The sequence below is a fragment of the Equus przewalskii genome, chromosome 6 (assembly GCF_037783145.1).
Source record: "Equus przewalskii isolate Varuska chromosome 6, EquPr2, whole genome shotgun sequence".
Lineage (NCBI taxonomy): Eukaryota > Metazoa > Chordata > Mammalia > Perissodactyla > Equidae > Equus > Equus przewalskii.
This window is the reverse complement of record NC_091836.1, coordinates 33463341-33480269: the sequence shown is the minus strand read 5'-3', so window position 1 is coordinate 33480269 and position 16929 is coordinate 33463341. Positions and strand designations below refer to the sequence as shown.

At 37.3% G+C, this 16929-nt stretch overlaps 1 protein-coding gene across 1 annotated transcript; it reads left to right on the top strand.

Moving 5' to 3' along the window:
* The first annotated feature begins 5394 nt into the window (after positions 1–5394).
* On the top strand, positions 5395–6327 carry LOC103551576 (olfactory receptor 8B12-like). The gene has a single exon (XM_008521100.1). The coding sequence runs from the start codon at positions 5395–5397 to the stop codon at positions 6325–6327; it is 933 nt and encodes a 310-aa protein (XP_008519322.1).
* Positions 6328–16929: the final 10602 nt, after the last annotated feature.

Below are 16929 nucleotides of genomic sequence, written 5' to 3'. Positions count from 1 at the left end.
AGAATTTTAAAGTGCTAAATGAAGTACAAATTAAAGATTAATTGAACATTAAAAATAATTATATCCTTTCTGCCTCTTGAGTAATCACCTTAATTTTATTCATTTGCTTGGAAGTTCAGGCTATTTCAAACGAAGAGTAATCAGGTGCCATCTTTTTTTTTCCAGCTAGGCTCTATGCCTCTTCTTGTAGAATTAATGTGAGTTCTGGTGTTTCTCTGGTGTGTAGAATGAACAACTCACTCAGTACCATACTAGTGCCCTTTGATGGTCTACAGTGACTCTGAGACGTGTATGTAAACACATTGTATACATGTTTACATATCAAATATACATTTACATCACATATATATAATGTATATAGATACACATATGTTAGATACGTGCTAGAAGTAACTGAAACAAAGAAATCATTAAGCAGATATTCAGGTTTTAGAAAGGAGAAAATTCTGTACCAAAATGAACATGGTCAAAAATATTTCTCTGTATACTGTGCCAGCTTGTGCTGGAGCAAGTCATCAGTGAACTTGACTTTGGAGAAGCCATGGGTGAAATGTATTTGAAATAAAGTTTTCATGACAATAGCCTCTGAAGTGACATCAACTCAGAGGGAATATTCCTGGTGTTGCATCATACAGACAAGCAACCTCTGAGGCTCCTAGAGGGAAGCCAACTTTTAATGAATCCCTGAAGTCTTCTTTACCTTTAGTTCCCTGTGGGAGTTTATGACAGTTAATTATTTCTCTCCACTTGTAACTTATGTGTAGTGCAATTAAGATCAGGGTTTGGGATGCATTAGAAACACTAGGAAACAGCAAAATTCCAAGTGTAAATCTAAAAATGAAGCACCATTATTGTGGAATATTGGCTGAAAATGTCTCATAGAGATGGATAAACAAGCATACAGTGATGTATGCAAACACACAAACACAGTGATAGGTGCAGTAATTGCAGTTAGATTTGATAGGGAGCTGGGTTTCTGCCTTTGTGGTACAATTTCATAAACTCCACATGAGAAGCTCTCAGCAAAAACATAGCTTACCCACTTGTTCACTGAGGCTTGATTTTCTCTGAATACAGAATTTTTGTCCCCTTTTGCTAAAAGTAGCATAAACACCCTCTGAAAAGATTTGCAGTATAGGTGACCACACATCAGCTCAACTAGTGTCTGTACAAAGGGGTTATCGGATCCCTTCCTGTGAGCTGACTCAAAAATTAAGTGAATTTAGAGCAGCTGGTGCTGCCTATTTAAAGACCAGAAATGTGTGTGGACAGTGACCTTCATTGTGTGACTTTACGATTTTATAAAAAGCTCAGAAAGGTCTTTTGGTCTCTCTGTCTTGTCACTAAGCACAAAATTCCCTCCATGAGAGCCAGTGCTTATGCTGAAGCTATTGTCTGAAGCATAGGACAATAATGCATTGCCTGGGAGAAGTGATACATTAAGTCCATTAGAGCAGCTGATATTAACAGTACAGCTGTGACTATAGTCTTTCAAGTCTTTGTTCAAGTGTTACTTCACAGAGAGATCTTATCGACCATCCTATTTAAACACACCCTTTGGTTTGTTTTTTTATAGCTATTGCTATCTTATAAATCTTACCTAAGGTACTTATTTCTTTTATTTATTGTCTATCTTTCCCCTACTGGGGTAACCGCTCAATGAGGGGAGTGACTTTGATTTGTGTAGAACTTTATCTGCAGCCCCAAGAACAGTACAGGACACATAATTTCTCAACTAATATTTGTTGGCTAAATTTGTGGAGCTCTGCTTTGGCAGCCTGGGTTCAGTTCCCGGGTGCCGTCCTACACCTCTCATCAGGGGCCATGCTGTGGTGGTGACACACATACAAAAGAGAGGGAGACTGGGATGGATGTTAACTCAGGGTGAATCTTCCTTAGCAGAAAAAAATTCATTTAATTCTTGTTTCTAACTCTCTGTTGGAATTTGCTATCTGTTATTAAATTTTCTCTCTTTTATCTAAATTTAAATACACAATTAGACCAATAATTTCAAATTTTATGTCTGCTAATTACAACTCTTAGGTCCCATGTGGATCTTCTTTTATTTAGCATATTATTTTTTTCTTCGTGATTCTGGGTCCTATTTTCATGTTCTTTGCATTTCTAGCAACATTAATTTTATGATGCTGGGCATGTAAATATATTGTAGAGACAGTGGTTATGTTATTCTTTCCTACAGAGTATGAATTTTGTATTGGGATGATTTTAATTTACTAGCAGATCACATTGATCCTGTTCAGAACTGGATTTACCTTTTGCTACCATGTATCCGTTTCAGTTTGCCCTTATTCTGAGTGCTTAGTCCTTACTCTTAGGGTTTGGGTTTCAGGGGTCCCAGATTGATGCCTTGTTTCTTCTCCAAAGCCTCTCTACTCTCACTAGGTCAGAAATCTAACATCTCCCCAGTACTATGTGATCTATGTTCATGCCTTAGTCGTACTACAGCTGTTGTCTCCTAGACCTCTAGAGTCTTGCCATGCATACACAAAATTTAGGATTCAGCTAAGAACCCAAGTGAGCCCTTTATCCAGATGGCTGAGGGTCCTTGTCTATGTCTTCTTCTTCTCCACACCTGGACCTTAAAATTCCAGCTGTCTTAGTGTCCCTGAACACTGATCTTTCTTTATTCCACTGGTAGCGACTGCTGCCATTTGCTTGGGCTCCACCTCACTATGCTTGGTTTAGAAATTGCCCATAGGGAGCAAGTTAGGATGAAATGTGGTAGCCATTTAATTTTCTTACCTTCTCTTAAGTACTTCATCTCTGTGCTGTCAGCTTCCCAAAGCTTGAAAATAGTTGTTTTATATATATTTCCCAGTCTTATAGTTGTCTATGGTCAGAAGGTAAGTGTGAAACCAGCTACTCTATTACACCTGAAATCAGAAATCTCATTCCTTAATTTTTAATTACTTGTTCTTTGCATTCCTGCCAAACTAAGACCATATAGGCTCATGCACTAGGAGAGAATGGAAACCTGGAGAGTTAAACTAGATCTATCTGTGACCTTGGACCAGTGGCTTTACTTCTTTGGATCTCCTTATTTTGTCTGTAAGACAAGGGAGAATATGAATTCTATGGAGCTATAAGGTGATGGCATTGGGATCATGTGGGAAGATTTAAAAAAAATACAGCTACCATATTCATTCTCATAGAGATTCTAATTCAGAAGGTCTGAGTGAGGCACAGAATTTCTTTTTAGTAAATTCCGCATGTAGTTGTGGTTCTCAGCCATATTTTGGATATACTGGATTTGATAATTTGCTGTCTTCTCAGGTCTAAAACTCTATGAGTTTGTGGTCTTGATGTTAAATGAAGTAAGTAAAGATCTGAGAGACTGAGACATAAGGTAGATAATTTTTCTCAAGGAGAGGTTGGTGGTAGGGAATAGAAGTCAGAAAAAGACAAAAGCAAATCAAAGAGGAAGAACAACTTTGGATGTGTCTCTGCACTGGGCATCTGATCTGATAGGATTCAATTTGAGAAAACAGAGAAGCTAGAAAGTCACTGGAGAGAAGTGCTTGAAGAAAAGTGGGTGGAAGGCAGAGACAGTAAAGGGACTTTGACTAGCTGGTAATAAGAGAAAGGTTGTTTTAGAAAGAGGTTGAGAGCAATTTCCTGATATCCCTTACTCTGATATCTTGTTATCATAAAACTTAGACTCCATGAGAGGGCAGGGGAACAGAGAAGTCTCTTTTATTGTCTATGCTGGAAGTAGAGCAATTATTCCTAGAATGAGCTGGAAGATGAATAATTTACTGAATGTCCTGTCTTAAATTACAATAGATGTCCCCTTCTGTCAATCTTTCTTTGATATAATAACTTCTTTTTATTATAGTCATTGTTTATTTATTTGTTACTTTTCAAGAGATTGTCATATCCAATAGGCAATGACCACTCTTTATGGATTTCAGTAGCTCTACTCAGGAGGAAATTTAGTCTAGTGAATATGATTCAGGACCTTGGAGTTAGAGAGACATAGGCATGTGGGCTCTGAAACATATTGTCTGTGTGAGCAACTTACCTTTAAATGGATATCATTACTGCAAGGAATAAATGAGGATATGTTTGTGTAGTGCTTTGGATCTTGGCGGCCAGAAGTCAGTATAAGTGTGCTGTGTCAGGTACATTACTGGGTATGCAAGAAATGGAAATGATAATAATTTTTTTCACAATGATTTTTCCCCTGTAGTGCTGGTTAAATGTTACCTGGAAGAAAGAGTCATCTTTAAAAGCCTAAAAAGTAATATCAAGAGTATAAATAAACATCTGTTCTTCCTTTGGTAAAATAATCTCTGAGGAAATGGTCTTGAGGGAGTCTTTGTGTTAACAATTAGGCCACTGAGATCTGTAAAATGGAATAAAACACTTTAATCCCCTGTATCCATTGGTCAGGAAAAGGAACTGTCTTCTTCCTTGAAGCTGGATGACAAATCAACAATTGGAAATCATGTTCTTCTGTGCAGAAGAGGTTATAAGATAAAATAGATGTTCTGATCCTTTGGACTGGACTGGGAGAGGAGAGTTCTGAGCTCTAAGCTGTGTCTTCTATTCACTATGGTCACTTTCCTTCCCAGAAAAGTTGTGCACAAGAGACAGTATTATGGCTCTGAAAAAAGGAAGATGAGTCAGTCCCCGCCGGACCCTGGTGAGTCGTGTAACATCATTGCTACAAGTGCAAACTATGAGACTCGGGCTGCCTAAGTTCACCTTCTGGCAGCCACTCAGTAGTTTTGGGACTTTCGGATAGCTTCTTAACTCAGTTGTCTGATCTGCAAATGGGATAATAATATTATAACATAGCTCTTAGTACACAGCCCCTTGTAGCACCACTTAAATAAGTGTTAGCTTAAAAAACTATCATTAACCCCATAGCCACTTGAGCTAAGAAATCTTGGAAAATGTAACCTCACTTTCTTTATCCAACAGCAGTGAGCCAAATGCAGGAGCTTTGAGCAGAGTCACAGTGGTTTCTGCCTGTCAGGACTCCCACCATGGAAGAGGCCCAAGTTTCAGCAAATGAAGCAGAGGCAGAAGAGAGAAGGACATAGAAAATGGACTGACTTAAAAATCTAATGACATCTATCTTATTTTTCCTATCCTTTTCTCTGGTAGCACCAGTTCTCTCTCTGGAGGCAAAGTTCAGCCTCATAATGTTCTCCGGAAGTGAAGGTCACTTGGGATGTGAAGATAAATCCATAGCAGACAGTTGACAACCTTCCTACCATACTGAAGTTCAAATCTCTCTGTGTGGATTCTAATCTCAAGAATGGGGGGTAAATACTGGGAGTGTGTTCGTGGTGTTTCTTTCTCTCTAACATTTTCTCTTTTCTTGTCCCCACAGAATACCCTATTTCTGCTTGTCTCTAGAGAATAATGGCAGCCCCAAATTCTTCTGTGACAGAGTTTATCCTACTAGGCTTAACAGACCAACCAGGACTCCAGATACCTCTCTTCTTCCTGTTTTCAAGTTTCTACATGGTCACTGTGGTGGGGAACCTGGGCTTGGTAACTCTGATTGGGTTGAACTCTAACCTACACATTCCCATGTACTTTTTCCTTTTCAACCTCTCCTTAATAGATTTCTGTTACTCTACCACCATCATCCCCAAAATGCTGAAGAGTTTTGTCTCAAAGCAGAACATAATCATGCATGCAGGGTGCATGACTCAACTCTTTTTTTTATGCTTCTTTGTCATCTCTGAATCCTTCCTCCTGTCAGCAATGGCATATGACCGCTATGTTGCCATCTGTAAACCACTGGTGTACACTGTCACCATGTCTCTTCAGGTCTGTTTACTCCTCTTGTTGGGTGTGTATGTGATGGGATTTTCAGGGGCCTTGGCCCATACAGGAAACATAGCAGGTCTGACCTTCTGTGCCAAGAACCTTATCAATCATTTCATGTGTGACATCCTTCCTCTCCTTGAGCTCTCCTGCAACAGCACCTATGTCAATGAGCTGGTGGTTTTTGTAGTTGTTTCCATTGGCATTGGAATGCCCATTGTCACCATCTTCATCTCTTATGCTCTAATCTTCTCCAGCATTCTCCACATTCACTCCACTGAGGGCAAATCCAAAGCCTTCAGTACATGTGGCTCCCACATAATGGTGGTCTCTCTTTTCTATGGTTCTTCAGCTTTCATGTATCTCAAGCCACCTTCTATTTTGCCCCTTGAGAAAGGAAAAGTGTCCTCCCTATTCTATACCATTGTGGTTCCCATGTTAAACCCATTGATCTATAGTTTGAGGAACAAGGATGTCAAAGTTGCACTGAAGAAAACCTTGGGAAGAGAAATATTTTCTTGAGAAAGTGTAGTATTTGAGGAAGGAGATATAATGCTTTGTTTACTCTTGTGTGTGTTTTCAATGAGAGATCCAAGTTCTAGGTTTTTTTAGTCTCCTGTACAGAAAGAGAAGTTTAAGTCTTTATGTTTGGATTGGTCTTTAGTGCAGATCTGTTCTCCTTGTCCCTAGACCCATCTCTACTATTTCAAAATTTCTTTATTTTATTCAAAGTATGTCTACAATCATAGATAATTTAAGCTTGAATGTGCCTCAAAAATCATTTAGTCCAACTTCCTTAGTTAATGGCTTTGACACTTAGAAATATTTATTTTGGCCAAGGCCACACAACTCCCTGGTACTGAAATTGACTGGAATCCAGGCCCTTGAGTTCCAATCTACTTTTTTCTAATGTCATATTTTCATTCTTCACTGCTGCCCTTGCTGTTTTCAGTTTAAAAATATGATACCTTATCATTTAAAACCTCATTTTATTCGTAAAAATTTAATGTAACTTCTATATTAATAATTTTTGAACGTTTCATTTTTTTGAGTGATAGAAGTGAAAAATTTACTTAATTTGGTCTTTGCTCAACCAGAAGAGAGGCGTGTTGAGAATGTGGGGTGTGGGTGGCAAGTATGTAGGGCCCACTAGCAGGTAAAGCATGGTAATTCCTGAGATCATGTATGAAAACCTAGGGACCCTGCTTAGGGAATTAGGACTTCGGTAGGTTTAAGGTTCATGAAGATGCTGAGTGAAAAGTTTTATACATTATTTCAAGACCAAGAGAGTCAGAATTGAGAGATTTTTTTCCCTCTGTGTTAGTTTGGGTGTTTTAGCTATGAGGCAGAAATCTGTGGCTCACGATAATCACCTAAGTGTCTGTAAGTTCTAAAGGAGGAGTAAATAATTTGGGGGATCTAGTTAGTTATTGAGGCTGCACCAAGCAGCTGATTTTTAGAGGAAGCAATTTGCATTGAATTTTATGGAACTTCAGATTGCACTGATCTTCTCATACAGGTATATGTGAGGGATAATTCACCTCAGGACTTGTTTATAAATCCACAACATTGGGAAAGAGAGGTATTAATTACTCAGAACACTTTGATCTCAATGACTTAGTAATGGAAGGTTCTTTGGAAAAGCACTAATGTATTAAGTACTGGGTAGACACTGACTTGTCAGCTGTTCTTTGGGAAGTTTCTCTTCTTTGGGATAGAAGGAAGTTTAGATGAGTGTTTCGTTTTGACCTTTAGAATGACACAGACGAAGTTGGGGAAGCTGTAAAACTGAGAGGTTTGGGGGAACATTTTGCTTTAATCAGTATGGAATAGGGAAAAAGAACTGAGTTTGGGAGGACTGTGGGGTGTGTGTCAGGTGGGTAAGGTGAATAGGCCACATTCAGTAGGTAGTAAAGGAAACAGCAATTTGTGAGGCATACAGTGGGGACAGTTTTGTATCCCGGCTCAGTCACCTAGTAGTTGTGTGACTTTGAGCAAATGACTCAATGTCTCTAAATATTAATTTCTGTGTTTTTAAAAGAGAGACAATGATCTTGATTTCATTAGGTTTTTGAGAGAAATAAACACCAGGCACTTAATGAATCTTAGTTCCCTTCCTGCTGGAACTCCTTCATCCAGTTTCAGCACCTCCTCTAGCTTTTGCCTGACCTAAGGCAAATCACTTCATCGTCCTGGAACTCTGCTTAGTCATGAGAAAAAAGATCTCTTCTGTAACTTTCATTTAAAAGGTATATTAAATATTATTAAAATATATTTTGAGTAAGTAATACTTTGCCAGCCCTGGTGATCTAGTGGTTAAGATCTGGTGCTCTCTCAAGCACAGTGTGCGTCACTTCTGGGTCAGTGAACCACACCACCCATCTGTTGGTTGTCATACTGTGGTGGCTGCATGTCACCTTGATGCTGAAAGCTATACCTCAGTATTTCAAATACTAGCAGGGCCACCCACGATGGACAGGTTTCAGTGGAGCTTTCAGACTAAGAGACAGTAGGAAGAAGGACTTAGCCACTCACTTCTGAAAAATTAGCCATGAAAATCTTATGAATAACAGCAGAACATCCTCTGACACAGCCTCTAGAAGGTGAGAGGATGGCTCAAAAAGATCCGGCAGGATTCAGCTTTGCTATCAACAGGGTTGCTAGGAGTTGTAATTACCTCCACAGCACTAACGACAAAATTAATACTTGCACATGGTAGAAAATTGAAGAATATACGTAGAGATTATACAGTAAAAACATGTTTTCCTCCCATCTAGTCATGCTGTTCCTGAATTCTCTTCCTTAGAAGCAATAATTGTTGCTAATTCCTTATGAATCCTTCCATATTCAAGCATATACATGTCTTTATATATTTGTATGTATATTTCTTGTGCGCCTTCTTATATTCAAGTAGTATAAAAACGTATTGAAGAATGATTTTTTGAGTGGAAACAGCTTAGAAGAGGATGGAACAGAGAACATTTCAGAGGTAAAAAGAAGAGGAGCCAATCACAAAAGAGGCAAGGGGAAGGATTTGGGTGACAAGAAAAAGGAGAAGAGATGCATCCTTGGCCCTGGAAGTGTCCCTATGGATCCAAATCCTGCAGCCACAGAATAACATTTTGTCCCCTGGTCTTCTGTCCTCGTTCTAGGTTGCACCACCTTTATTCTTGGGTGATGCTGTAATGAGGTCAAAGCTCTTCATAGCTGAAATGCTTGTCAGGATGGCAAGTGTTTTTAATTCAGCACATGGTTCTAAACTTGTTTATTTATTTATTTTAATAAATGAGGCACATGCTTTCTCTTTTTCCCACTCTTGAAGTAATTCATATTTAATGTCACAAGTTCAGAATATAAAAAAATGTGTGAAGAAAAAAATTACCTATACTTCAATGTAGTAGTTTAGATTATTGGTCAAAATTTGTCACTCATCTAGTAATAGTATTGATCCATACTCTTGCCATGGTCTCATAGAAGTTCGCTATATTTGCTTGCCTCATTACTGGTCAGGTTTGCCATGTGACCCATTTAGGCCAATAGGGTATCAGCAAATGTGACGTAAGTAGATGCATGGGATGTGTTTACACGGTGGGGCTTGCCCTTTTGTGTTTCTGCCTTTGCCTTGAGAAGAGCTTCTCCTAGGCAACTGCTATTGCTTCCAACTGATTCTCATGGTGAAAACATGTGGAGCAGATATTGAATCAGAGTTGCCCACCTAGGCCCAGGCAAGATGAAGCACCACAATCACCTTGTTGATGCGTGAGGAACAAATATTCACTGTTTTATGCCAATGAGATTTTTAAGGTTGTAACTGATACACTCCATGTTTTGTGCTGGTCTCAGCTTATCAATAACCAATGTTGTGGTTGGACCAGTCTTCATGGTTCTTATTATGATTGCAAGATGCCCTTAAGCAATAACCATCAGGAAACTTTGAAAAAATAAAGGTTTATTACTTATAGGACCTGGCAATTAGACATCACAGCTGGGGCCACACAGCAAAGTTGCTGGCGGGCAGAGGCGGTGGGAGGCGGGGAATGCACAGGCCTAGAGTTTTACTTTTATTGGGGTTGAGGTTGATGGCCCAGGGTTTGGCAAGTTCACTCTTTAGTATAACTGTAAAACATAAGAGTGGAAATTTGAAGCATGGGAAGAGAAAAAACATGTGGCCCAGATAATCAGTTATTGAAATCAACCAAGATCTCTCAAACAAAGGAGCTTCAGTTGGCTAGGTGACCTGGATCTTTATCTAGTCCTGTGGCTGGTAATGTGTGTATTTGAAATAGCCATCTTTGAAGTGGATGCCTAGGTAAGCAAAGCTTAAGTCAGGCACTTCCATTACAAAAAAGAAAGAAAGAACACCCAGCTGTCTGTGTTTACACTCCTGCATTCCGAATTAAGGAAAGGAGCATCTCACCTGAAGTATAAAATTTTGTTCCAGTGGAATCATAGTCTATATTCCATGCTATAAAATATCGTCTAACATCTCTATAATGTGAACTTCTTTGCTTACCAATAAATATTTTCTGAATTATACTTTTTATGGTTTTCATTATGTAGGTATGCCATATTTTATTTAAACCTTTCCCTATTATTGAACATTAAAATTGTGTCAAGCTCTTCTGTTTTATTACTATAGATAATGCTGTGATTACAATTTCTGTTAACAATTTTGTCGGGGTTTCTGATTATTTTCTCAAGAGAGATTCCTATTTTATTTTCATTATTTTTTTGCTTCAAAATATTTCCAGTTGTCCCTCTGATTTCTTCTTATGTTTCCTATTTGTTACTTAGAAATGTGTTGTTAAATCTTTGTTTTCTCGGATAAGTTTTTGCTAAATTGACAGGTGGATCAGAGCTCCAGTCCTGTGTGTTCTCTTTGTTCTTTGGTCCTCCTGATTTGGATAATTCTAACTTCAACACCTCTGAACGTTTTGATCTTTAGCTTTTCCCTCATAATTTTCTTCTCCTCTATCATTTCTCCTAGAATGATGATTTTTGTGACAATTAAAAACATAACCACCTATTTGACATCAAAGACCCAGCTTTTCCCTGCTGCTATGTGTGATAATCCAGTTTTCCCAGCATCATTTACATTAGTTGACCATAAATGTGAAAGCAATTTATGGGCTCTCATTTCTGTTTCAGCAGTCTATGTGTCTATTTTTATGTGAGTACCCTTCTAGTTTGAAATCAGGAAGTGTGATGCCTCCAGCTTTGTCCTTCTTTCTCAGGTTTGCTTTGGCTATCCTGGGCTTTTTGTGGCTCCATACACATTTTAGGATTGTTTTTTGTATTTGTGAAAAATGACAGTATAATTTTGATAGAGATTGCTATGAGTGTATAGATGGCTTTGGGTAGTATGACCATTTTAACAATATTAATTCTTCCAGTCCATGATCGTGGAATATCTTTCCATTTATTTGCATCTTCTTCAATTTCTTTCATCAAAGTCTTATAGTTTTCAGTGTAAAGGTCTTTCATCTCCTTGGTTAAATTTATTTCTAAGTAATTTTTAATTTTTGATGTTATTGTAAATAAGATTGTTTACTTTATTTCTTTTGCAGATTATTTGTTGTTAGTATATAGAAATTCAACTGCTTTCTGAATGTTGATTTTACATTCTACAACATAACTGAGTTTGTTGTTTTGTTCTAACTTCACTGAATCAATTGATTAACTGAATTCATTGAATAGTTTTTTGGTGGAGACGAAGATTTTCTATATAAGATCCTGTCATCTGCAAACAAAGACAATTTTACTTCTTTTTTTCCAATTTGAATGCCTTGTTATTTTTTCTTGACTGATTGCTTTGGCTAGGACTTTTAGTTCTATGACAAATAGGAGTGATGAGAGTGGGTATTCTCACTTTTTTTCCAGATCTTAGAAGAAAAACTGTCAACTTTTCACTGTTGAGTATGATGTTAGCTTTGGGCTTGTCATATTTGGCCTTATCATATTGAGTTAGTTCCTTCTATACCCACTTTGTTGAGAGTTTTTAATATGAAAAGATCTTGTATTTTGTCAATGCATTTTCTGCATCTATTGAGATGATGGTATGATTTTTTCTTTCATTCTAACCATCCTTCAATCCCAGTGATGAAACCCACAGAATCGTGATGTCTAATTCTTTTGATGTGCTGTTGAATTCAGTTTACTAGAATTTTGTTCATAATTTTTGCATCTATATTCATCAGTGACATGGGCCTGTAATTTTCTTTGTTTGTACCTGGATTTGATATTAGGGTAATGGTGGCCTAATAAAGTAAGTTTGAGAGTGTTCCCTCCTTTTCAGTATTTCAAAATAGTTGAGAAAGTTTGACATTAATTGTTTTTTAAATGTTTAGTAGAATACTCCAGGGAAACCACCTGGTCCTGGGCTTTTCCTTGTTGGAATATTTTTGATTACTTATACAACCTCCATACTTGTTATTGATCTGTTCAGATTTTCTATTTCTTCCTGATTCAATTTTGAGAGGTTGTCTGTGTCTAGGAATTTTTTCATTTCTTTTAGATTATTGATTTGTTGGAATATAATTGTCCTTAGTAGTCTCCTATGATCTTTTATATTTCTGTGGTATCAGTTATAACATCTTTTTTATTTATGATTTAATTCATTTGAATCTCCTTTCTTTTTAATTACTCAGGGTAAAGGTTTGTCAATTTTGTTTGTCTTTTCAAAAACCAGATCATAGTTTTGTTAATCTTTACTATTGTTTTTCTGGTTTCGTTTCATTTACTTCTTCTCTGATCTTTGTTATTTCTTTCCTTCTGCTAACATTGGACTTCATTTGTTCTTCATTTCCTAGTTCCTTATGTGTAGAGTTAGGGTGTTTCTTTGAAATTTTTCTTTTTCCCGTTTTAATGTGGGTATTTATAGCTATAAACTTCTCTCTTAGAACTGCTTTTGCTGGAGTTCATAAGTTTTGATATGTTGTGTTTCCATTTCATTTGTCTCAAGATATTTTTAAAAGTTTCTTCTTTGACCTATTGGTTGTTCAGGACTGTCTTGTTTAATTGCCATGTATCTGTGAATTCTCCAGCTTTCCTCCTGTTATTGATTTCTAGTTTCACACCAATGAGGTTGGAAAATATATTTGGCATGACTTCCATCTTTTTACATTTCATAAGACTTGTTTATGACCTATCATATGATTTATCCAGGACAATGTCTCATGTACACTTGAGAAGAATGTGTATCCTGCTGCTACTGGATGGAATGTTCTGTATTTTTCTGTTAGGTTATTTGGTCTAAAATGAATAATTTTAAAAATTAATTAAAAAATTTAAAAGTAATCCATAATTACGCTAATGTATGTGCCTTTTGCTTGAGAATTTAATTCATTTACAGTAAGAGTAGGCATGGACTCACTAATGCTTTCTAGCCATTTTGTACTTCCCTTGTAACTTTTTCCCTCTCCTTCTACTTTCCTTTGTGATTATTTTCCATAGCATTATGCTTTTATTCAGTCTGTTCTCCTTATCTTTTGTGTGTCTACCGTAGGTTTTTGCTTTGTGATTACCATGAGGCTTACATAAAACATTTTATAGATAGAACAGTCTGTTTCACTGGATAGCAGCTTAACTTCAGTTGCACACAAAAACGCTACACCTTGACTCTCCCCATTTTCATGTTTTTGATGTCACAATTTGCTTCTCTTTATATTGTGTATCCATTAACTAACTAATGTCCCTACAGTTATTTTAATATTTTTGTCTTTTAATCTTTATACTAGAGTTAAGTGGTTAAGACACCACCATATTTCACTGTGAGAGTATTCTGAGTATGACTATATACTTACCTTTACAAATACTTGTATATTTTCACGTATTTTTATGATACTAATTAGTGTCCTTTTATCAGCTTGAAGAACTTCTTTTAGCATCTCTTGTAAGGCAGGTCTAGTGATGAACACCCTCAGCCCATGTGCATGGGCTTCAGATATAAACCAATGAATCCAGGGTGCATAACCCCCAAAACCCTCTTTATCAAGCTTTCAAACTCTGGGTGACTATCCACTTTAACTAATCATCCCAGAGTCAGATCCAGAAAACTGAAGACAGCCCTATGCTCCACAACCAGGTGAAATTATTCAAAAGTGGCCAATCCTACACCCACTTACTCTGGCTTACTCATTCTTTCCTTTGGAAAACACAATAAAATTTCTTATCCAATTTTCCCCTCTCTTTCTGCCTCCTGACCAATCCTGGTACTTCCCTCTTTGGCCTCACTGGTGTGGCATTCTCCCTTTTCTTGAAAACTATGAATGTGAAAAACTCTCTTTTCAAAAAAAAGCATTATTTTTCTTTGGAGCAGTTTTAGGCTTACAGCAAAATTGAGCAGAAAATACAGATATTTTCCACATATCTCTTGCCTCCCCACATGCATAGTCTCCCCCATTATCAACATTCTGCATCAGAGTTTTATATTTGCCATAATTGATGAACCTACATTGATATGTCATTGTAACCCCATGTACATGTATTATATTAGGGTTCACTCTTGGTGTTGTACATTTTATGGATTTGGACAAATGTATAACAACATATAGCCACAATTATAGTATCATACAGAGCAGTTTCATTGCCGTAAAAATACTCTGTGGTCTACCTATTCATCCCAACCTATTCCCTACTCCCTGGCAACCACTGATCTCTCTACTGTCTCCACAGTTTTGCCTTTTCCAGATTGTCACAGAGTTGGCTTCTTTCACTTAGTAATATGCATTTAAGGTTCCTCCATGTCTTTTCATGACTTGATAGCTCATTTCTTTTTAATGCTGTATAATATTTCATTGTCTGTATGTACTATAGTCTATTTATCCATTCACCAACTGAAGGACACCTTGGTTGCTTCCACATTTTCATAACTATGACTGCAACTGCTATAAACATCCATGCATAGATTTTTATGTAGACATGGGTTTCAGCTCCATTGTGTAAACATCGTGGAGCACAGTTGTGGGATCATATAGTAAGTGTATATTTAGTTTTGTAAGCAATTACCAAACTGTCTTCTAAAGTGGCTGTACCATTTTCCACTCTCACCAGCAATGAATAAGAATTTCTCTTACTCTACATACTCATCAGCATGTGGTGTTGTCAGTGTTCTTGATTTTAGTCATTTTAATAGGTGTCAAATGTTATCTCGTTGTTTTCATCTGCATTTTCCTGATGACAAATGATATGGGGCATCTTTTCATGTGTTTATTTGCCATGTGCATATCTTCTTTGGTGAGGTGCCCATTAAGGTCTTTGGCCCATATTTAAGTCAGGTCATTTTTTTTTTTATTGTTTAGTTTCAAGAGTTTGCATATTTTGGATAACAGTCCTTTATCAGATGTATCTCTTGCAAATATTTTCTCACAAACCTCTTTTCAATGGCAGTCATCTCCTGATCTGTTGTCTTTGCCATGCCTAAATAATAATAAAACTCATATTTTAAAACATCATCCTTTACCCTTACTGTACAATATCACATTTGGATTTGTCTATTCTTCCCAAAGTTCAGACTGAGAAAGGAAAGCCAGGTCTTCTCCTTTTTTCCATTTGGGCTCCTCTTCTTACAAGGTTGATTTCTTGTATAAGGATGCATTTATCACATTGTTGATTGACACTAGCAACCCTTTCACTCTGAAGAAGAACCCAGTGGGGCATCTCTTCAGTTTTGCAGCAAATGAAGGCATCAGAGTTTGATTAAAATCAGCCTGATCACAAAGCCTATATCGTTTTCACTGTATGATGCTTCTGCAAGATTTGCATTTCTCTGAGAATCAAGTTGTCATTTTTACCTGGAACCCATCAGATCTGTGAATATGAATTTCTAGTTATAATTTAGGCCTTAAAGAGAACATGATTTTTTGAGTCAATCTAAAAACATGTTCACATCTCTGTTCTGCCTGTCACTAACCATGCAAACGTGATCTAAGTATTTTTACCTTTTTTTTACCTTTGGCTACTTATTTGTATAATGCAAACATTATGTATCTCATATGGTTGTTATGAATATAAATTGCATTATATGTAGCAATCACGTAGAATAGGGTTGGACATTCTGTTATTTCTTTTTTTATCTTCCCCTCTGATTATATAAGAAATATATCTCATGTGCTATAATAATGTTGCTTGGGTTTACTCATAAGGAGGAAAAAATAGGACCCATGTCATAAGTTTCTCAATATTTCATGCCTCAGGTAGATAATATTATCAGCAGTTCAGATAAAGAGGCTCAGAGATTAAGTACCTTTCAATTTATAGAAAATATGGTAGAAAATTTTATTTGAATGTTAATTGATGCCCTTCCTCATTCTGTTTAAACACCTAAGTTTTGCAATTCCTTTTTGCCTAATCCACCCATCAGAAAAAGGTTGACTTTAAAGAGTTTGAACCAGAGAGACCTGGAGTGGGATCTACAAGCCCATCAGAATGAGGGGCGTGACTCTTTACTGCAAAGAGGGTGATTAAGTTTAGGAATGTTTACTAAAGGGTGAGATCTGCAGACTCTTCCAACTGCTGGATTCTAAGAATATTTGCAGTCAGTCTTATGGTCATCCTGCTTGACCCCCTGAAATTAGAAGATTGTAGGGCTTTTCTCTGGTGAAACAAACCTGCCTAAGGAAAAAGAACTAAGATACTGTTGGATGTTTGACTCCTAATAAAGTGGCCCACATGGATCACCCTTTCCCTAAGTCCTCTAGTTGACAAGTCCAGCCAGATTATAATGAGTGTTCAGTCAACTTGTTATTGACTTGAATATATGAGGACAGCCTAGGATCACCAGCCATTTGAGCAATGATTTTATATTTAAAAAAAGAGAGAAAATAAAATGTCATGTGACAGCTGCCCCCTCCTTTTTCTCAGTGAAGAGGCTCATGTCGGCTGTATTGTGAGAAACCAGAGAGGTGGCATGATTTTGTCAGTCAGGCTCATACTGAATGCAATGGGCAAGGAGTTCCTGCAAGAGCTATCCATGTAGGCAGCCTGCTGGGCATGGATGTTGGAGAAACAGATGCTGGGACAAGAATATTGCACTGAGGCATTCCTGAACTAGAACAGAGGAGTGGAAGGAACTCAGGGAGCAAGCATCTTGGTGTCTCTAGTGGGCCCTTCTATTTCTGCTCATCC

Excerpts from the sequence above, each read along its gene's own strand:
- LOC103551576 (XM_008521100.1), top strand. The coding sequence starts at position 5,395 with ATGGCAGCCCCAAATTCTTCTGTGACAGAGTTTATCCTACTAGGCTTA.